The sequence below is a fragment of the Lagenorhynchus albirostris genome, chromosome 8 (assembly GCF_949774975.1).
Source record: "Lagenorhynchus albirostris chromosome 8, mLagAlb1.1, whole genome shotgun sequence".
In the NCBI taxonomy this organism is placed as follows: domain Eukaryota; kingdom Metazoa; phylum Chordata; class Mammalia; order Artiodactyla; family Delphinidae; genus Lagenorhynchus; species Lagenorhynchus albirostris.
The window spans coordinates 70,009,059-70,033,162 of record NC_083102.1 but is presented as its reverse complement, the minus strand read 5'-3'; the positions used below and the strand labels follow the sequence as shown (position 1 = coordinate 70,033,162).

The following is a 24,104-nucleotide window of genomic DNA, read 5'->3' as shown; positions in this document are numbered from 1 at the left end:
CTGATAAGATGTATACTGACTGAAATATTAATAGAGAGGTAGGATCCTGAAAGTTTTAATTTTTCTCTTTTGTTTATATATTTCACTTTACTCACAAGGAGTATTGGTTATGTAACAAAATGATTTTTTAAGAAGTAGGAAACACAGGTCAAATTTAAAAACATTTAAGTAATAAAGCAAGAGTAAATGACATTAAAAAAAATTTTTTTGTAACACAAAAATGGATATTGTATACTTACCTTAAATAATCAGGGTACAGTACTGTATAACCTTACCTATAGTACAGAAAAGGATGCATGCTTACCAGAATGTTATAGTTATCTCTCACTCATGAGGTTAGGAATTATTTTTATTCCTATTTATATTTTTCTTCAGTTTTCAATTTTTCTTTTGCTAAGCTTATATTAAGTATATAATTAGTTATATGGGAAAAATGTTTTGGGGGGATTTAACACATACTCAAAAAAGAATTCAGACCATCAAATTTTTACTTGTTCTCCCCACAGTTGGGCTGGTACTATCATTGTGTATGATGGGTGGGTCTTTTTGTTATCTAATGAACAGGAATTGATCACTATTGTACTTAGCTATAAAATATCAGAAAGTATGTTTAAAAGAGAAGAATATATCAATAAAGGATCTTTAGCCTACTTTGTTGTCTGGTTTGCACACTTTTGGCATTATTTGTGTGGAAAACCCTTTACATGTGTAGGTATTATAAAGATTAAAATTGGCTCAGTTCTTACTCTTTCACCCAGTTAAATTTCATATTAATGATATCTAATTGTATAGTTTATTTCTATTTGAAAGGAAAAGTTTAGAGCAGTGTAGTAGTAACATACATCTTATCTATGTAAAGTGTTCGTGTTACCCAACAATAGTTTAAAATTTTTAAGGCATTTCTAAAAACAGTGTGGACGGATTTGCATTATTCATCTCGAAATATATATTTTATTTCTTTTTAAGACAAACTAGTTAATGTTAAGTCCTATCTCTGACTGTGGAATAGAGTACCTAATTGGTTCATATTGTTACCACCCCCCACAGAGCAGATAAGTGAACAGCTACTTAACTTGTTTCTTAATGTATTCTTAGAAAAATCAGGTCTTTAAAAACCTACTTCTTGTTGTATTATTGAAGTAAAATTTATACCAAGTGAGAGAAACTGCCAAGTAGTCCTACAAAGTTGTGTTATAATTTCGTACTTCCACTCGCACTGTTTGAGAGTTTGGTCTCTCTACATTCTGATAGACATTTGGCATTGTCATTTTCTTATGGTTAACTTGCACATCCTTGATGACTAATGATTTTGAGCATTTTTCCATGTGCTCATTGGCCTTTTTTTTTTTTTCCATACCTCCAGACTTACACAAATCCCCAGTGCTTTGAGTCCTTGTTTAGAATGGACAGTATCCCAAGTTGGCTACCTTTTCATAGCTCCCCTTACTGTTTCACTTAGCTTAAATTTTGTTGGTGGTCATACATTCCTTCACAACATCCTCAACTACCTTCCTGTCTCTCTCACTTTATTATTTGCTTGGTGAAACCACACTCTGGTTAAATCCAACTTAACCTTCTACTCCATTCCTATTCTTAAATAGCAAGTGGCTGGAGAAAAAAGATGAAATAACAGTTATTTATGTCATTACGGTGATTCTGTTAAATTTATGTCAGAGAATGCCACTCTTCTGTTTAAAACTCTCCAGTAACTATTCCATTCAGAGTGAAAGCCAAAATATTTACTAAACCCTACCATATTTGCCCTCCATTACCACTGATCTCCATTACTCTTCTACACTTCTTTAGTTTAGCTCTAGCCATCATGGCTTCCTTGCTATTATCAGACATTCTGAGCATGCTCTTTACTTTGTAGTGTGCTATATATCTTACTTACTTTGTTAATAGTCTGTGACCCACAGGAATTTAAGTACCAAGAGTACAGAGATTTTCATTTTGCTTTGTTATAAACAGTGGGGATATAGAGGAAAGTTGTGCCTGGCCCATGGTAGGCACTCAAGATTCTGTTTTCACCTAAGCGAGTCTCCCTCCCATCTGTATTTTAAACTTTATTTTCAGATCCGTGATTCTAACTGCAACTATGAGGCCTTTATGAACATTATTAAATTGAGTGACAATATTGGAGAGCTAGAAGCAGTCCGAGATAAAGCAGCAGAAGAATTACAATATCTTCGATCTCTAGATACAGCTGGTGATGGTAAGTATTGATAATTTATTTAAGCATAAGAATGTTTTACTTCTTTAATGATTACTGTGTCTTCAAACAAAACTTAAATTTACCTAAATGTCATTTGATGCTATTAGTTGTTTTCACCTTAAGTAAATCTGACTTTTATTATGCTAATATGTGCTGAGACTAAAGCACGATAATTTTCTGAATATGAGACTCTTATTATTGCAGTTATCTCTGAAGTAAAGATAATTGGCATGGTTTAATTTTAATTAAATAATTTCACTGTAAAGTTTCCAGTTTTTTCTTTTATTAAATAAAATAATTGCTCTATTCATTGGTTATTATGTTAAATTATAGTAAATGTATGTTTAAAGTATTTCACAAGTAACACTGCCACTTTCTACCTCATAATCAATTTGTTTGTTTTTAGATATCAACACCATCAAAAATCAAATAAATAGCTTATTATTTGTAAAGAAAGTATGTGACTCAAGAATACAACGGTTGCAGTCAGGCAAGGTAAGTAAAGTACTTTTGAGTTAATATTTAGTTATAAATACTTTATATTCATTAAAACGTCTAGCAAATGACAAAAGGTAGACTATTAACCAGTGTAGCACTCTACAAAAGAACTAAGAATTTAGAAAAAAGTTTATCTTACACAATGTAGTGTAAGTATTTGTTAAAACAAGCTAAAGAGATTAAAATGCTGCATGAAAAATACTGAAGTAATTAAAGATTTTATTTCTTGATTTATATATTTATCTACTCATGTATTATTTATTCAAAATTCAACATTTATTATATTTTGTACACTGGGCACCTTTTTTTAGATGGACCTAACAGAAATCTCTCTCATGGAGCTTACATTTCCATAACATCTTACAGAAAAACCCGGACGAAGTTTTTGGCCAACCCAGTAGTTGTAGAATCAGAAAATTAACCAATATATAAATTGATGTATTATGTAAAAAATGTAAAAAATAAGTAAATGTGAAAAAAATCAGTAAAGCAAAGTATGGTGATAGAGAATGTCTGGGAGTGTTTTAGATATATGCTGAGAGATTTGGTGACATTTGAGCAGAGAGAGATGTGAATAAGGAGAGGGTCCTGTGAATTTTTTTTTTTTTTTTTTAAAGGAATCTTGCAGGCAAAGGTGAGAGCATGCAAAGGCCCTGGAATAGGAAAGTGCCTGGTGAGTTAGAGGAGGTCATTTTGTCTGGTATGGAATGCATGAAAAGGATTGTAGTAGTAGGAATGAAATTAGAGAGGAACCTTGGGGTTTACTGCCATAGTAAGATTTTAAAAAATTCTAATTGTGATAGGAATCCATTGGAGATTTGCCCTGGCAAGTGACATGATGTGACTTATGAGTTAAAATGATTACTTGGACTCTTTGTGATGAATAGATTGTGGTGGAGTGGTGGGAACAAGAATGGAAACAGATCACTTACAAGACTGTTGGCATTAGTTCAGTAAGAGATGTCTGTGGAGGTTCATGTGAGAAGTAATTAGAGACTAGATATAGTGCTAACAGGATTTGCTAATGGTTTAAATACAGGGTGAGAGAGGAAAAAAGGACTCAAGGATGATTCCAGAGTATTTTGGCCTGAGCAACTGTATGAATAGTGTTGTTGTTTACTAAAATGGATACAGCTGAGGGAGGAGGAAGTCTGGAAGAGAGAATCAAGTTTTGAATGTTTTAGTTTGAGATCCCGGTTTGACATTCAAGTACACATGCTAATTCGTAAACTCGAGTTCAAGGGAATGTTTAGTGATGGAACAAACTTTGAGAATCCTCAGGATTATCAGATGTTTATTTAAAGTTAAGAGACTGGATGAGGTTACCTAAAAGAATGAGTTTAAGTAAGAAGATATCAAGGACTTAGTCCTGAGGCCCTGCAGTTACTTAGTGTTTAAGACAAAGTGAAAGATCTAGCCAAAGAAACAGAGTGACTGGTGAGATTGAAGGAAAACCTGGGAGTGTGATATCCTAGAAGCCAAGTGTAGAAAATGTTTAAAGAAGTGAGAGATCAGGTATATCAAAGGCGACTAATAAGTTGAGTAAGATGAAGATTTAGAATTGACTATTGGGTTTGCCAACAGGGGGATTATTGATGATCTGATGATAGCATTTTGGTGGAATAGTGGAGAGAAACCCTGACTGGAGTCAGTCCAGGAGAAAATGGGAAGAGGTGAATTAGAAACTGTGATTACAGGTAGCTGTTTGGAAGACTTTCATTGTAAAGGAGAAGCAGAGATTTGGGGCTTTAAAACGTAACAAAAACATTTTTTACTACATTTAGTTTTTAATGTAGTCACCTTTTTCACGCTGGTTTTCTATTGGAAATTTATTTGTGACTCTCTGGTCTTGTAATTTGCAGTGTACTTAAATTCCTTAAGGAATGGAAGACTTATTTTTAAAAATCTTGAGTTTAGTTTGCTAGTTTAATTATAACTTACATTACTTGAGGCCCACATTTGTCATTTATATGTGTGTGCAGGTGTATGTCTGTCTGTCTTTGTTTCAGTTAACTATATTTTAAAGTGAGTTTATACGTGCATGTAAATTCAGAATAGAAGAATAATATGGTTTCACTTGTTCTTACTGTTTCTTTATCTAGTTACCTTACCTAGATCTTAAGAGTTAATGATCCATACGCATCATTATTTAAAGTCTGTTTGCCTAAACACCTTCCGATATTGAATCCTTTTGAAATTTTGAAACCTTGTTTGGAAGCTTGTCAATTCTATTTCGAATATCAACCTTTACCTTTTTTAATAGCTCAAGTCATACAGTGTTTTCCTTTGGAAGAAAACTCACACTCTTCGCAGAGATGTAGTTTTTTAACCATGCTACTTAAAGTCTTAGGAGGTGCTTTATTCTTTTTATCAGAAATAAAGTGATAGTGAATACTCTTTTCCATTCCCTATCTATAGAGGTGCTGCTGGACAGGAAAAAGAGGTGATAAAATCTGAGGAAGGAAGACTTAGGAGAAATCATGCGCTGGGACTAGATTGCTTTACCCCAGACATTTTAAGTTGGTAATCTGTTATTATTAAGTACTTATATGAAGGAGAGATACTAATTACAGAGAAAGCTTTTTTCTCCTTTTTTCAAAACATCTTCCTTTTCCTATGCCTAATTTAATATCTGCTCCTGAATAAGGCAGCCTATCTAACTTTCAGAAAACCTGTCTATCTTTTTTTAAAAATAGAGGATTGTGAGAGATGGATTTGGGAACGCAGAGAAGCTGGTGAAAATCATTCCTGGAAACACTATGGCTCTTTGTGGAAGGGGCAGCAGGTTTTGAGGACACTGACTCATTCTAACCAGCTTTGTCACCCCAGGCAACATTTCCGATCCTCAACTTTCTTATCTGTTGAGTGGGATTGGTAGTATTTATCCAATAGGATTGCTGTGGAGATTAATGAAGTAATGTGTATAATGCACCTAGCACAATGCTGGACATGTAGATTCTCTAAATTTGAACCTGTTAACAAATTTTTTTTTCACCCTATGTAGCTCTCTTGCTTTGAAGTATATGTAATTTACTGTTTAGGTAGACTGAAAAGAAATACACTTTCTATAAAGATTATAGAATTTTTACTCCGTTAGGAGCAGATTAACTCGGGAATATTTTCTGTTTTCCCAGTAGATAGACTTCAATCTGTACTTGAAAATATTGGGATTTGTTTATTCTTGAACATATTAAGGTGATCCAAATATCCCCTTTAGCTCCTAAAATGTTCATTTTTGTTTGGAATATACAGAGTTAGAGAATCCATGAAAATACATTTAGATTTATTTTTTTATTAGAAGAAATGAGTGCTTATCATACTTTTAATGTATATTTACTAAGCAGCTCTTAAAATAACTCTAGGAAATTCAGTGAGCTGATACTTTTTATTGGGCACCCACATGTACAAGAAGAGAAACCTTTATTTTTATTCCATTTTAACTTAAATTTTTACATCTATGTAAAGATCTTTAACCTAGTGAGTGAATAGATGAAATATTAATTTACATTAACTTTTATTTGTAGGAAATAAATACTGTGAAACTGGCAGCAAACTTTGGGAAACTTTGCACAGTCCCCCTGGACAGCATTCTTGTAGACAATGTTGCACTACAATTTTTTATGGGTAGGTAAATCCATTTTATAAAAATAATATAACCTTGAAATTTTTAATAATTGTAAATATTGTTAAATTTTAAATACCTGGTATTAGGTGTGGCATATATATCTCTCTTCCACCCCTCATTCTCTGAAATACTCCCTTTTCTTTGGAAACCAGAGATTTGATTTGTTGTCGAGCAAATAAATGCTTACTTTAACTCCAATGTGCATTTGCTAATCTGCTTTTAAATAAACCCCAGGAGATTCTACTATGAATTTAAATTTAGGTTATTTGAGAAAGAATACTTTATCAGGAATACTTGGTGTGTATAACCTGTGTATATCATTTTGGTGCATGAATGGGAGAGGGCTTTGTTTTTATGCCATTTTAATATATAAATATTTATTAATTTTATTAATATTACATCAGAATTGCTTTTATCTGGGGGACATTTCCAGCAAAACTCCCTGATTCTTCATTTCACGATCAAAAACAAATGCATGGCTTATTGAAGAGCCCAAACGTTATTTTTAATATTTACGATAATAGTAATATTGTGATTAATAATCTTTGTTGAGAATGGAAGCTGAATGTTGGTGAAGTAGTTTATTTCTGATGAAGGCTTCTCTGGCAGTTTTATCCCCTAGAGATATTTTAGTGAAAAATCAGATTTTTTAAAAAAAATACGTGTTTCCATTTGTTTTTTCTGCATAACTGGTCTTCTCAGCCTAACCAGTTTATGATATATTTTTTTTTTAACCCCAAACATTTTCTAAACATGTTCAAAATGTGGAGTTTTAAGTATTTGAAACTTTAATCCTTCTTAACTTGTCATACATCTGTATGCACCCAAAAATGTGTAACTTTAATATCTATGTTGTTATGGATTTTGGTAGATTACATGCAGCAAACTGGAGGTCAGGCACATCTCTTCTTCTGGATGACAGTGGAAGGATACCGGGTTACAGCCCAACAACAGCTAGAAGTTTTATCAAGTCGTCAGAAAGATGGAAGACATCAAACCAACCAAACCAAAGGTCTTTTAAGAGCAGCTGCTGTTGGAATTTATGAACAGTATTTATCAGAAAAGGTGAGAATATATTTTGATTACTGTTTTCTTATCTTCTCTGGCAGTATCATTAATAATGATTTTTGTAGTACTTGTAAATATCCATTATTCATGCTGCTATGCACAGCTGCCTTACATTGCCTTATTTAATCCTGGTAATAGTATTATTGTGTATTATCCTCATTTTATAGGTGAAGAAACTGATTCAGTTAGAAAATTGAATTAACTTGTCCAGGGTCATGCAGATACAAAGTGACAGTTAAAATTCAAGGTCACACACACTGTAGATAATAGGTAGAAAGTAAAAGGATGGAAAAAGGTAAACCGTGCAAACAGTAACTAAAATAGAGCTGGAGTGGCTACACCAATATTAGTGATAGATTTTAAGACAAAAAATTGTTACTAGAGAAACGAGGAACATTTTATAATTGTAAAAGGGTCAGTTGATGAGGATGATAAAACAACAAAGCCCCCACGTAAATGAAGCACAAACTGACTGAATTGAGGGAGAAGTAGACAATTCAGCAATAACAGTTGGAGACTTCAATACTCACTCTCAAAAACTGATAAAACAATTATACAGAAAATGACCAAGGATATACAAGAATTGAACAGCCCTATAAACCCGTTAGAACTCTCCACATTCTCAGTGGCTTAACTCAACAAAGGTTTATTTCTCTCTCATGCCACAGTCCAACGAAAGTCAGTGAGGCAGGGTGAGGAGTGGAGAGCGAGAAGCAGTGAATAATAGGGTGACCCAGGCTTCCAGACTCCTTTATTCTTAAAGTACATTTACTTTAAAGTGACTTCCGGGGCTTCCCTGGTGGCGCAGTGGTTAAGAATCCTCCTGCCAATGCAGGGGACACGGGTTCGAGCCCTGGTCCAGGACGATCCCACACGCCTCGAAGCAACTAAGCCCGTGTGCAACAACTACTGAGCCTGAGCTCTAGAGCCCGCGAGCCACAACTACTGAAGCCCGCGCGCCTAGAGCCCCTGCTCCGCGACAACAGAAGCCATCGCAACGAGAAGCCCGCGTACCACAAAGAAGAGTAGCCCCTACTCGCCACAACTAGAGAAAGCCCGCATGCAGCAACGAAGACCCAATGCAGCCAAAAAGAAAAAAAAAAAGAAAACACGGTACATCAAAATTTATGGGATGCAATTAAAGAAGTGCTTACAGGGAGATGTGTAGCCTTAAATGCCTAATGAGAAAGAAGAAAGATCTCAAATCAACATTCTACGTTTTCACCTTAAAAATCTAGAAAAAGAAAAGCAAGACAAACCCAAGCAAACAGAAGGAAGGAAATAAAATAGTAAAGATCAAAATGGAAATCAGTGAAATAGAAAACAGAAAAAACAATAGTGAAAAATCAGTACGACCAAAAGTTGGGAAAAGAGCAACAAAATTGACAGACCTTTAGCTAGATTGGCCCGGAAAAAAGATACAGATCACCAAAATCATGAATGAAAGAGGAGGCATCACTGCCAACTCTATAGAAATTAAAGGGCCTATAAGGAAATATTACAAACAACTTTATGACAACAAATTTGACAACTTAGATGAAATGGACAAATTCCTGGAGAGACACTAATTGCCAAACTGACTTAAGAAGAAACAGAAAATATAGTAAATAAATTTAATTAATAATTAAAAATCATCTTTCAAAGAAAAGCCCAGGCCTAGCTGGTTTCACTAGGTATGAATTCTGTCATACATTTCAAGAAGAAATAATACCAATACTTCACAAACTCTTCCAGAAAATAGAGAAAAAATAAAACATTTCCCAGCTCATTTTATGAGTTGTGTCATTCTCATATCAAAGTCAGACAAAGACATCATTTAGAAAACTACAGACTAATATCCCTCATGAATATGGACACAAAAATCCTCAAGATTCAAGGTTACTCACACTCCAGTACTTTTAATGGCTATGCTATAATAACCTTTTAATTTATACTTAACACAAAAATTGTATTTGAATTTTAAGTATGAATGTTACTTGGAAACTGCTTATTTGTGCATTTGCTTACATTTTTGCCTTATGAAATATACCCTACTTAAAAGAGTACACAGTTTTAAGAATAATAGTAGAGCAAACACCTTTATACCCCATCCAGCTTTAGAAATAGAACATTCATTATAGTTTTAAAGATCCCTATATATTCTGTACCTGTCCTTGCTTCCTGATGAAGCCCATTTTCTGTAATTATTTACTTGCTTTCCCATACAGTTTTATTATACCTGTATGTTCTGAACAATATTATTGCTTCAGCTTTCTGAGATTTTGACATTACCAAAATGTCAGGAGAAAACTTTAGACACTTGCCTTCCAGATGGCTATCATTGTTGCCAGTCATAGTAAAGATGCCAACAATGGCCTGCGGTAAATCATATTTTCAAAGAATGGGACACGAATAATGTCCTCTCATTTGAAAATGCATCAGGAATGAGTATGGTGAAATAAATTAACGTAAACAGAAATTTATATGCTTTCTCTAAAACTATTGAATGATTTTTGGAGGGACTAAAATAAACCTTGAAATGGATGGACTGAACTGAGTTTTTTATGTGTAGGCTGTAACAAAAACTCATATAATGAAAAAAATGACTCACTTTTTGGAACTAAGGCTATTGAGAACTCAGATATCACCAGAAGGGAACAGCTAGCTTAAAGAGGATTTTCTCACTTTCTTTACTAAAACTATAATTTATTTGGAATGCACCTTTACCACATTTAAATGATCTGTGTGTTTTAAAACCATTTTCCTTGAAAAGGAGAGGTTTAACTTATGACATTCATTATGCTTCGAAGTACTTAAAAATGGGCATTTTAGACATGGGTAGCCTGTATGATGAATTCATAGATGCAAAGGACCTGATAGACAAACAGCTGGTCTATGAAACAAATCTGGAGATACAAATCCCTACAGGTCTAAAAACCTGCTGTTTTTAGTGAGTAAAATCCCATTATTCTTTGCCTAAATGGTTTTATTGAAGGGATATTTACTTGATGTCATGACATTGCACTGGTTAGAGAAATAAGTGTGATATATAGCCTTAAGAGCAGAGCTGAAAGTCATAGTGAATTTTATTTTATAGTTGATTGTACTTAGTTATACCACTGCATAAAATAATATCCTGAAGGCTGCAGGCAGATCAGAGAAGTATCGTTTAAAAGGGCAACACAAAAATACCCTACAAGATCATGGAATAAAAAGAAAAGTAATTGTTTACTTTTTATTAAATATAGATATATCTATTTAATTAGTCCTATTATAGGTATAATCTTTTAAAAAGTCTTACATTTTTATATTTTAAGAATATATAATATAGCGCCTACGATATTTAAATTTAAAAGTAAAAAGTTTAAAATATGTTAAAATAAGTTGCTGTATCAGAGTACAGAAACATTAAGTATATTAATATTCTCAGACATTTTTTTGATTAGTCCAATTAATTACTAATTGCCACTGTTAACTAGTCCTTTTGTTTTGTTTAAATAACTACATTTGTGTAACAGAAAAGTAAAGAATACAGATTAATAGATAATTTTGGAAAAACACCCATTTTGTATTTTTATGTTAAAGAAGTAACATATGTATATAAGTATTTCTTCCATATTACTTTTTTTGAAAGGTGGGCTCTCTGAAAGTTTTGGTCACCCTCTTCCAAGGATGAGGCTTAATCCAATTCTGTATTCCAGAGATTATAGAAAAAATTAAACTAGATAAATAGATAATGGTATTATTTTCAAATTTTTCTCTTATTTCCTAGAAACTGAGTTTTACTGAGCTTAGAGGGCAAATGAAAGGACAAAACTAACTTAAATCTTCTTCGTCTCTGATCTTTGTCACATAGTTGAAGTTGTTTAGTTCTCCTGTTCTTAGTTCGGGGGAAACAAAAAAAACACCACACTCGTGGGCTTCCCTGGTGGCGCAGTGGTTGAGAGTCCGCCTGCCGATGCAGCGGACACGGGTTCGTGCCCCGGTCCGGGAAGATCCCACATGCCACGGAGCGGCTGGGCCCGTGAGCCATGGCCGCTGAGCCTGTGCGTCCGGAGCCTGTGCTCCGCGACGGGAGAGGCCACAGCAGTGAGGGGCCCGCATACCGCAAAAAAAACCACAAAACACCACACTCGTACACAAACAAATAGTAGGTAAGTATCCTTCTCTTCCTCCTCCAAAAAAACCCCACACAAACCAAAAAACAACCACCACACAACCTACTTGGGTTTACTACCAGGAGTGTTGAATTAACAAGGGAGCATTAGAAGTTGTGTAGCCGTTTGCCTCCTGTTTACTTATTTGAAAGAAAACTAAAAAAAAAAATTTTGTTTAAGTGTAGTTGATATACACTGTTGTGTTAATTTCTGCTATACAGCAAAGTGATTCAGTTATACATATACACATTCTTTTTCATATTCTTTTCCATTATGGTTTAGCACAGGATATTGAATATGGTTCCCTGTGGTATACAGTAGGACTTTGTTGTTTATCATTCTATATATAATAGCTTGCATCTGCTAATGCCAAACTTCCAATCCATCCCTCCCCCACCCCCCCTCCCCTTTGGCAATCACAAGTCTGTTCACTACGTCTGTGAGTCTGTTTCTGTTTTGTTGATAAGTTCATTTGTGTCATATTTTAGCTTCTGCATATTAAGTGATATCATATGGTATTTGTCTTTCTCTTTCTGACTTAACTTCACTTAGTACGATAGTCTCTAGATTTATCCACATTGCTGCAAATGGCATGTTTCATTCTTTTTTGTGGCCAAGTAGTATTCCATTGTATATATTTATCACATCTTTATCAATTCATCTGTCGTTGGACATTGAGGTTGTTTCCATGTCTTAGCTATTGTGAATAGTGCTGCTTTGAACATGGGGTGCATGTATCTTTTAAAATTATAGTTTTGTCTGTATATATACCCAGGTTACTTACTTACTTTTACTTTTTTTTCTTTTCTTGATATATCTTCTTTTCTGTTCCTTAGATAGTCTATTAGCATAGAGAAATCACTTGAACAATGCATTCTTTTGGTACTTTCTCTAAAAGTTACCATCCTTGTTGCTCATTTATTCTCTAGAGCCTTCAGAACTAAAAATACAAAAGTTGACATGCCAAAGATGACCATATTTCTAGCTTCTCAGCGTTATTTTCTTTCAGTAAGTTTTCACACTGAACATGATATTTTATATTTCTGTGTAGTATCTGTCACATTATGCACCTTGAGATGGAAATTGTTGGAACAAATTAACTTTTCAGATTTTTTCCATCCTGTATCATGTGGGAACTTTGCTGCAGTATTATAAAACCAAATTAAGATAAGCATAGTCTCTTTTAGATGCCATTCAAAAGGATTGTTTCTAACGTTAAATGATAAATAACAAATGGATTATTCTTTTGGTATTTTATTAAATACACATCTAGGACTACTGAGTGCTCAACACTAACTCCTAATGACAGAGTTTCCTATGTGCTAGACACATATGCCTTACGTAAATCTCTTTTCATCCTCATAATAACCATATGTGGTATTTACCACCATTTTGCAGATTAAGTGAAGCCTAGTGAGAGGTAAGTTGCTCGGCAAAAGTCAAGATTTAAATCCATGTTTGTCGAACGTCGACTGTGTAGTACCTGATGACAAGAAGGTTCTAGCTCTTATTTCAGCCTTTAATCATCAGGGTGTCATTTACAAACCAAGGATTTTCTGGCATTTAGTTTCAATAATATGATTCCATTATTCTCCTACTATTAAGGCTTAACTTGTATATAGAAAATCCAAAGATCAATACTACTGTTATTTTTCTCTGTCAGGCATCTCCAAGAGTTACTGTTGATGATTATTTGGTAGCAAAATTAGCAGATACTTTGAATCATGAAGATCCAACTCCTGAAATCTTTGATGACATTCAAAGGAAGGTATTATGTACAACATTTATCATTATATCTTTCTCGAAAACAATGTATATTTCTATATGCATGTAATTTGTTTATAAAAGGTTATTGAAGCATTAAGAAAGTACGGTGATAACTAAAAAGATGAGTTATGGTAATAATATCAGTACTTCACAATTACAAAAAAGGTAGGCCAGTTTTTCTTTGTTTATTTAATTGACAAATGAGGAAAATCCTTAGCTGGGTTGTTTAATTTGAATCTGACTGCAGGGCCAGATATAGATTCTAGAATTTTATGAATTGATGATGTATAAATAACATGATTCATTTATTTGAATATGTGTCTTGAGCCTTTATGTGTACTTGTTTCTTAGAGAGTACTACTTTCTGGAACATTTTATGTAACCTGCTGTCGTGTGACTTGTATTGCAGTAGGACCTGTTTCAGTACAATTTGGGTGCTGGAGGGACCAGAAAAAAATTATTCGTTGTGACATAGTCTTATTACTGACATCTTGTTAATATGGAACCTGTAATTTATTACAGTAAGACCTCTATCTAGCTTTCGTTGAAATCTTATTAGTGGAAATCACTGCATTATCTGCATTAATGATTGAATATCTTGATTTATTTCAATAAGGTATATGAATTGATGCTACGAGATGAAAGATTTTATCCTTCCTTCAGGCAGAATGCACTTTATGTGCGCATGTTAGCCGAGCTGGATATGTTAAAAGATCCTAGTTTCAGAGGATCAGATGATGGTGATGGAGGTAAGGTGGCACACGTTGTACATTTATGTGTATATGTATTTTCCTGTATATATTCTGCTTACCAAAAAAAGTCCTTTCAAATAAGATAAAAAATGTTTTTGAAACCCAAATATAAATTGTAGTATATTTAAAAATCTGTAATTAAATGACAGTTTACTTACTAAATTAAAATGTTAAAATTTAATAACAAATTTGAATGTAACTGTTGAAAATAGAATTCTTAAAGAAGCATGTTTTCTTGAGTTGTGTCACCCCAATGTTTTTATGGTAGTTTCCCTTTTGTTTATAAGTAATAATAGTCATGACTAGCAATAGGATTATTGAGAAGATTAAATGAAATAACAAGTGATGAATCTGAGAATATACCATAAACTATAAAACATTAAAATACAGTTTTTGCCCTCTTTAACTGTACCCTTTTCCAAATCCTGCCCAGTATAAGCTGGGAGAAGCTATAAGAGTCATTTATTCCAATCGTTCAGTTTTTTTCTATCTACATGTTATGGTAAAGAAAGCAGACTTTGTCATAATACTTAGATTTTAATCCTTTTCTTATTGCCTGTGTGATGTTGGCCAAACAATTTCTTTAAGCCTCTTTCTCAGCTGTAAATCTGGAATAATATTCTTCTCATAATAATATCTTACCTCAGAGTTGTCATATTTTAATGGAATTCTGTATATAAAAATGAAATATAAACTAAAACGCAAATATAAGTTTTTATTAGTAGTAAATAATTTGTTATTTAAGAATAGTGGGAGAGGCAGCACTTAGAGTACAGTTTGCAGATTTTAGACCTGATGACCATTTTACTTGTGATTCAGTTCAGAAGTACTTATTAAACTCTAATTAAATATCTAGTATTTGATAAACTTTCCAGCAAATAAGCAATGTAAATACAAAGTAAATGGGAAAGATTGGACTAAGGAATTTTTTTTTTTTTTTTTTGCGGTACGCGGGCCTCTCACTGCTGTGGCCTCTCCCGTTGCGGAGCACAGGCTCCGGACGCGCAGGCTTAGCAGCCATGGCTCACTGGGCCCAGCCGCTCCGCGGCATGTGGGATCTTCCCGGACCGGGGCACGAACCCGTGTCCCCTGCGTCGGCAGGTGGACTCTCAACCACTGCGCCACCAGAGAAGCCCTGGACTAAGGAATTATTTTAAGAGAGTGCTTTAATTATGCTTATTTACTTATGAATAGATTTTATAGACAGGACCACTTGAAGTTGGAGATATAATAGATGTATTAGATAGTGAGCACTGCTTTAAAAAATACCTCTATTATGGAAGCTTTCCAGCCTCCCCTGTTCTCTACCTATCCTCCCCACTCCCTAGTCTATATTAGTGAGATTTTACTGTTTATTTTTAAATTTTTTTCTATTTATTTTTTTAACATCTTTGTTAGAGTATAATTGCTTTACAATGGTGTGTTAATTTCTGCTTTATAACAAAGTGAATCAGCTATACATATACATATATCCCCATATCTCTTCCCTTTTGCATCTCCCTCCCAGCCTCCCTATCCCGCCCCTCTAGATGGTCACAAAGCACCAAGCTGACCTTCTTGTGCTATACAGCTTCTTCCCACTAGCTATCAGTTTTACATTTGGTAGTGTATATATGTACATGCCACTCTCTCATTTTGTCCCAGCTTTCCCTTCCCCCTCCCTGTGTCCTCAAGTCCATTCTCTAGTAGGTCTGTGTCTTTATTCCCGTCCGGCCCCTTCATGACCAATTTTTTGTTTGTTTGTTTTTAGAATCCATATATATGTGTAAGCATATGGTATTTGCTTTTCTCTTTCTGACTTACTTGACTCTGTATGACAGACTCTAGGTCCATCCACCTCAGTACAAATAACTCAATTTCGTGTCTTTTTATGGCTGAGTAATATTCCATTGTATATATGTGTCACATCTTTTTTATCCATTCATCTGTTGATGGACACTGAGGTTGCTTCCATGTCCTGGCTATTGTAAATAAGGCTGCAGTGAACATTGTGGTACATGACTATTTTTGAATTACGGTTTTCTCAGGGTATATGCCCAGTACTGGGATTGCTGGGTTGTATGGTAGTTCTAATTTTAGTTTTTTAAGGAAACTCCATACCGTGCCCCATAGTGCCTGTATCAATTTACATTCCCATCAATAGTGCAAGAAGGCTCCCTTTTCTCCACACCCTCTTGCATCTCCCTCCCATCCTCCCTATCCCACCCCTCTAGGTGGACACAAAGCACCGAGCTGATTTTCCTGCACTATGTGGCTGATTCCCACTGACTATCTGTTTTACATTTGGTAGTGTATATATGTCCATGCCACTCTCTCACTTCGTCCCAGCTTCCCTTTCTCCTACCCTGTGTCCTCAAGTCCATTCTCTACGTCTGCGTCTTTATTCCTGTCCTGCCCCTAGGTTCTTCAGAACAATTTTTTTTTTTTTTAGATTCCATATATATGTGTTAGCATATGGTATTTGTTTTTTTCTTTCTGACTTACTTCACTCTGTATGACAGACTGTAGTCCATCCACCTCACTACAAATAACTCAATTTCGTTTCTTTTTATAGCTGAGTAATATTCCATTGTATATATGTGCCATATCTTCTTTATCCATTCATCTGTTGATGGACAGTTATGTTGCTTCCATGTCCTGGCTATTGTAAATAGAGCTGCAATGAACATTGTGGTACATGACGCTTTTTGAATTATGGTTTTCTCAGGGTATATGCCCAGTACTGGGATTGCTGGGTCATATGGTAGTTCTATTTGTAGTTTTTTAAGGAACCTCCATACTGTTCTGCATAGTGGCTGTATCAATTTACATTCCCACGAACAGTGCAAGAGGGTTCCCATTTCTCCACACCCTCTCCAGCAAGATTTTACTTTTTAAATAATCTAAGAAATCTAGTTACAGAAGTTTCCATGTTGTAATAACTTTTATATTGATTGTTGATCTAATATCTTGGTTATTTGTAAAATTGGGATAATATTTTATTAACTGATTTGATTGCATAATTGAGGAAGTGTTTTTTTTTTTAAGAGCACTTCTGTGGGAGATGAATAGTAAAATTCAGTGTACCTCAAGTATGTTATATAGTATATCTATTTACTGTCTCTTGAAAAATCTTTTGCATAGCTGCTATGAAATTTGCAGTAGGAACTCTACTTCCAGAAAGGACTATTTAAAATGTTTTTATTGTTGATTTTGTCTACTTTAGAAGTTTCCTTAGTATTGTGAAACAGATTTGCTATCTGACCCAGAATGAAAGAGGATAAATTGAATCATAATCAGCTAATATATGAGTGTCTAAATATTATATAATGATGACAGTAACAATATATTCTCTGGGAGTAGGTTTTGATCCTATAGTGTAAGAACTTCAAATTCTTCTAAATTGACTTTTAGCTTCCATTTATATTTGTCTTGTATGCAACTAATGGAAGCAAATTATTTATGTTGTCTCAAACTTCTCAAAACCTCATACTTATTTAAAACACAGAGTAGCTTAAAAGTTTTTTTTCTGCAACTAGTTTTGATCTGAAGTAAATGTACTTCTATTATATATCAGTCATTGAGTAGTCCCTCACACCAGAATCATTGATTGTAGTTTGGAATTAGTGTATATATATCTCTCTTTCGTCTTTCTAGGACATTGCTTTTTAACATTCTGTGTCGTAATTGATGAGCTTTTATATATTTTATAACTGAGAAATTGCCTAACCCTTTTTTGAAATGATTTGAAAAAGTATGTGGAATGATGGGTATAATATGAAACATTATTATTAAAAATGGCAGTTAGGTATATTATCTTTGTCAGTGTTTAGGTTTTAGGCACTTGTGACAACTTTTTCAAATAGTGATGCTTATGATTTTCTTGTCTTTATAAGACTGTTTAATTAAAAATAGGCCTTTGTTAAATCTTCTGGTTATAAATTCATTGTCTGACTTTTCAAATTAAGCTTCCTGGCACTTTGTGTATTTTTTAAAGTCCTGAAGTTTTGGCTACTTTTTAGACATTTTGAAATAATTACCTAATCTAGTGTTTAATATGTAGCTGATTTTAAGAAAATGCAGCCTAAACTGAGCACAGAATTAGTGGGTCAAATCTTACCATGTGTAATAGTATTTGCTGGTGGTTTTTCTTTGCTGTGGAAGAAATTTCATTCCTATTTAACTAGACTTCTGTAGGTAGGTAGGTAGGTGGCTGGATGGCGTGCTAACCCATGCTCTCTGTCCTCCTCTCCTCCCCTTTTTTCCTTTTCTCTTTCTTTGTTCGTAATTGCCTTCTTTAGTTAGTTCAGCTTTCAATTATTTTAAGAGTATTTTTTCCTACATACTTTCACAGCCTTTTAAAAATATTTAAATTGTGCTGTTTTAAATTTTAATTGCAGTCACGTTTTTCTCATCATGTCAAACAATAGTTTCTTTTGTTTTCTAATATTAATAACCAGTTATTAAAGTTTTGATTAAATGTGGACCTAGATTGGCTTTAGACTCTATTTCTGGATCTTATTATTGATCAAGAAAGTAAACTATGCCTTGTTTTGCTCCTAGTTTCTCTTTTAATTTGACATGTCTTTGGTGGGAAGACTTAAGAGGTGGGCAGACCACAGAAGGAGGTAGGAGGCATATAATTGAATAAGGAGGTTAGAGAACTGTTTGTTTACTCATTTTAATTTTCACCTTGCTGTTAACCAAGGGGTAATCCTAGGTGGGATTTCCTATTTTTGTGACCAAAGTTTTGAGGAACCGAGAAGTGTTCTTGGGCATTTAGAGTTGTTGAAGTTGGAAAGCAACACCAACTGCCTATTTCAAGAGTAATAGAAATTTCCTTTGAAGACCCATCTAGAGATCCAAATTATAAATAATCTCTTAAGGGCTACAAGCCATACATTAACTTTAAACTGTTTATGAATATTGCTTTACCATATATTCATTTGTGTTTTTAACAGAGGGATATCTTAATTGGTAACCTAATTTGCTCAGATATAGACTAAAATTCTGAGGGAAAGATGTTAATTTTAATAATTCACTTAGTCTCGAACGTTAATTTTTAAAAATAATTTTAGTTGCTTTTTAATTAAATGACATTACACATGGGATTTTATGTATCTTTTGTTCTATTAATTGTATATTCATTTAAGAATCTAGATTTTGAATATTTTTGATCCAGATCAACCAAGAATAAGTAGACTTTATAGATATATTAAAAGTCAATCTATTTATCCTTCATATTAAAGAATAATTTTATTTGTAATATTAATCCAGTGGGACAGAAATAGCAAAATACCTCTGACATTTCCTAGTGGACTTCAATCTGCAGTGTTTACCTCATATCTACATTGTATTAGACAACTTAATATGATACTGTGAGAATAAAATATATAATAATTGCTTTCCTGTACATAAATACCTTTTTTTGGGGGGAGGAGCAACTTAGGTACATAACTATTTTCACTGAAATATCTGGCTTGGAAAACAATGGGAATAGGTGTTTGGGAATAGTGTACCACAATTTACTGTTTTGTTATATCTTGGCTTGTGTGACTTTTGTTCTTGGTGTTTGAACCTTAGATAGATAAAGCAGTTTCAAAAGTTTTTTTACTGTATACTAAGTTGAATTTCCCTTCTCACAGAATCTTTTAATGGGTCTCCTACAGGAAGCATAAATTTGGTAAGTACTGTTATGAGTACTTTAATTAATAAAGTGGCCTGAAAACAATGTGAAAGACTGAGCCTTAACATATGTAAATAAATGATTTATTAGAAGTCCCCAAGTCATCCTTTGTAAGAAGTTGTTATGCTTTTAAAGAAATATTGAATTCACAAATAAGGGATCTGTTAATTAGAACTTAAAAATGACATGAAATTTTTTTTCATTTTAAAAAATGTGCTTAAGCCACACCTGAATGATTTAGTTGCAGGTGATAAAAAATGATTTTATTATTTTCAACCCCAGTATTTAATATTTGAAAATGACTCTGATCAGTGCTATGATGGGCAGTAAATTTGTGACATATAAATGTTTACACTGGAATTAGTTTTTTCTTCTTGTATTTAGAAAAGAGATATAAAATTAGTTGGGATATCTGAAAACTTAAAAGATATTTCTTTAAAGTCTACACTATAAAAGATTCAAGTTATTGTAAAAAAACCCTTTTTTTAAGCTTAGAGGGTTTTACAAGAATTAAGCAACTGTATTCTATGATTACAGGTTTAAGAATGACATGTTTTTAGCATATAAACTGTCATTGACATTTCATATATTCAAGGTGAAGTGTGAAACAATGAACATTTCAGTTCTTTTATATATCCATCCTTGCCATTGAATACCTTATTTTATAAAATGCTGCTGGAAAGAAATATTAGTGTTCTGTGAAAGTTTCAGTCCAGAATTTGTGGGGGATGGGCGGAGATTGTTTGCTTTGTTTTTCCTTCTACCTACAACACATTTTCTTTCAAACTTTTTGTGATAGCTAAATAGTTTAGAGGTCCATTGTCTTATGTTCCTCACTACTACATTTATTTCTAAAATTACTTTATTGTATAAATGTTCTATTATTGTGCAACGTATAACCTTTAACAAAACACTAAAGCAAATCAGCCATAGCGTTATGTCATATATTTAGTAACATTTTAAATGTTTTCCTAAATTATTTGGTATCATTACCATTTACTTCTCATATTCCACAGAGTTATAATGAAAAGGAATAGGTCCTAGAGAATGAAGAGTGTTAGCAATATAATGCCCATTATATAGAAAGTTTCCAAATGTGATGAAACTTTTCCTTGGTTTGAAATTTTTTAATATTCACCTTTGTAGTGCTTGTACAAGTGTTTGAACAGTAGTAAAAAATATTTTTTTTCTTCATTCCCTATTGGGAATAAATGCTTTTTTGTAAAAGAGATCCCTTTTATCACATAGTGATATAAACCAGAACAGTGTGGATTGAAAAAGGTCACACTTGAGGTCAGTGACTTACAGTTTTTTGGTTTTCACATCTGTTAAATCTAAGCTTTTAAGTAGCTAGACTGTTTTCAATTCTATTTTTTTAATACATAGATTTTAATGAATAGCTGCATTTTAAAAAATAGTTTAAGATTATAAAGAATTGTTTTAAAAACCATCAGATATTTTTCATGTTTGATGAAGATAACATTTATTAATTGTATTAAAATTATAAACTAGATCATAATAGTTTATTCCAGTATACTAAGCAAAGAAAATATTTAATGTCGTGGTTTACTCATTTTGTGATTGAAACTGACACATAAATTATAAACATTTTTAGAAGTGCCATTGTAGTTGTGTTTGCTCAATTGATTATCATAGTAAATTAGAATTTTTGGTTTTTATCTTAGCATAGTGTTAAAAAAAAGAACTTTTTTTTTTTTTTTGGTAAGGAATTCAAGAATCTTAACCCAAGAATTACTTTACAAACTGATTTTATTTCAGGACAGCATTAATGCACTTGTTTTGAAATCACAGTTTTCTATGACTAATCAATACTTACAGTTCTAAATCACAATGTAGTTCTGTAGTTATTATTTCACCAGTTGTAACTTTATGTAGTCTAGTTGATAGTTACATATGCATTGTAACTGTGACTAATGGTTAAGAGATATCTCATTGGATTTTTTAATCATATTTAATGAAAATAATATTACTTGCATATTTTAAATGTGCTAAAAAGACACTTATATATTATACAGAGTTTTTCAACAACTTCTGGGTTGCATAGTATATAAGATGCTAACGTGTTTAAAGTAATAAGTAAGCGGCATTTAGCTTTTTAAATGTTACCTGCAAGGGAAGGTTACCAATAATAATGATGTTTTTTTTGAAAAAGGTGATTGTTTTATATTCTTGGTGCTAGCTTGTAATTAGAAGAAGATTACAGTAGATAACAATCTTAAATTTTGTAGAATATTCCATTTCCTCTGGGGCTTCTATCTTTCATGTAAAAATAATACTAAAACAAAAGTTGTGCTGTTTCTGTCAAAATGTTTTATTGTAGGTCAGGTGAGCACTTAAAAAAATAAGTGCATTCTATATCTCTTCAAAGTATTTTCATTCACTTTATATCCTGATAGAATTGTAGAACAGGTATTACACCATTATAACATTGGGAAAACTGAGAAACAGGAAAGACTAGTTGATATGGCTAAAGTCTCTTAAGGTATCAGTGGTGAAGCCTGGACTAGACCTAATTTAATTGAATGGTTCTCCCACTTGATTTGTGGTTAATCTGTATGGAATTATCAAATTTTGCTTCTCCTGATGATCAGTCTTTAGTAGGTAGAATTTTGGCTTTCTTCTTAGACTGTAATTGCTTAATTTAAATGGCTTTGTGTCATATGCATGGCTTCATTTAAGTCATTTAGATGACTCTTAGTAATAACCGGTAATATCACATTAATACTCCAAAGTTCATTCAATCCTATGGTTTTCTAAGTGTAAAATATGTCTGAATCATATAATGTCTGTGTGTTATAGGTCCCCAAGACCACTCCTATGTTTATTGATTTACTAAGAGGACTCACAGGTCCCGGCATAGTCATACTCATGGCTAGAATTTATTACAGCAAAAGGATATAAAGCAAAATCAAGAAAGGGAAAAGGTGCATGGGGCAAAGTTCAGAGAAAACCAGGCACAAGTTTCCAAGAATCCTTTTCCATGGAAGTCACATAGGACAGACTTAATTTCACCAGCAGTGAATATGACAACATGTGTGAAATGTTGCCACCAGGAAGGCTCATCTGATACTAAGTGCCCAGGGTTTTTATTGGAGGTGGATCACACAGACACCCTCTGCCTAGCATATACTAAAATGACTCCCAGAAGGAAAGCAGGTATTCAGCATAAACCACATTGTTTGTACAGATAGTTACGTAGAGTGAGCCACTCTTAGCAGTTAGGGAATGGAGGGAACTTTTTCTAAATCTGACTTCCCAGATATTGTCCAAGGGCCAACCTTGAAAGCAGTCCTTTCTAACGAGAGCAACTTCAAGTCTGTTGTGTTAATTCTTTTCCATACAGTCTGCCTTCATTATATGCGTTATGTTCCCTTCTTTGTATGTGTGGGTGTATGGATATGTAGCAAAAAAGTTTTAAGTTTAGAGCTAAAGTCCATAGTTACAAAAGATTTATTCTGAATCGATCAGTAATACTTTTTGTTTATGGAATAATTTTTGAAAATTATTTAAAATATCTTAAACTGTGGATTCACTTCATTTAGTGAGTAATCATAATAATGGCTAACATTTTTTATGTTAGGCAGTTTTCTAAATGTTTTACATGTCTTTTCCTTTAGTCCTCACATAACCCTTTGATGTAGGTACGATTGTTCTCATTTTATAGATAAGGAATCTAAATTAACTAAAACTATTTCTAAGTTAACAACAGTGTTAAGTTAAAGAATACAAAGTTGGCTCTAGTATATTTCAGCATTAAAATTGAAATGTTGATTTAAGAATATGTCTGCTTATTTTTATCCACATTTTTTTTTTTGCCATGTATTGAATATATATAATTGAGAAGAAGCAAATTATAGTATGTGGACAGGTAATGAAGGAAGAAATAATCTGATGTATTAAGTTGATTACTAAATTACTTTGTTTTATAGTTTCTTAATCTTAGGTTCTCTCTCTCCTATTAGTATAAATAAAGAGGATTATTGTTTGGGGGGGAAAGATACAAATAATATAAAGCTTACATAGGGCAAAGATGAGTAATGTTATATATGATGTAGAATTCTTTAACATTTTTTTTTCCTGTAAAATTTAACAATTTTGTGTTCTGATTCCCCCCCTCCATCACCCAGTCTTTAGATGACCTTTCAAATGTGTCTTCTGATGACTCAGTACAACTTCATGCTTACATTTCAGACACTGGTAAGAGACTTCATGGTTTAATTATTACTTAAAAACTATTGACTATTACTACTCCTACATTATTTTCCACATTTATTTTTATAAATCATTTTTGTGTTCTGTAGTCATGTTTTCAAATTACTTTTTTTCTGTAACATGTTCTTCATTAAATTCTATGATG

The 24,104-nt window shown here is 33.2% G+C and overlaps 1 protein-coding gene across 2 annotated transcripts in view; it reads left to right on the top strand.

The window, feature by feature from the left end:
- SNX13 (sorting nexin 13) overlaps positions 1–24,104 on the top strand; it is a 138,397-nt gene that overhangs the window by 71,209 nt on the left and 43,084 nt on the right. For both annotated transcript variants that reach the window (XM_060157121.1, XM_060157122.1), the window contains 8 exons: positions 2,077–2,215; positions 2,622–2,710; positions 6,238–6,337; positions 7,210–7,403; positions 13,206–13,310; positions 13,926–14,058; positions 19,686–19,723; positions 23,875–23,944. In XM_060157121.1, the coding sequence (XP_060013104.1) occupies positions 2,077–2,215; positions 2,622–2,710; positions 6,238–6,337; positions 7,210–7,403; positions 13,206–13,310; positions 13,926–14,058; positions 19,686–19,723; positions 23,875–23,944 (868 nt within the window). The remainder of the gene's footprint in view (positions 1–2,076; positions 2,216–2,621; positions 2,711–6,237; positions 6,338–7,209; positions 7,404–13,205; positions 13,311–13,925; positions 14,059–19,685; positions 19,724–23,874; positions 23,945–24,104) is intronic.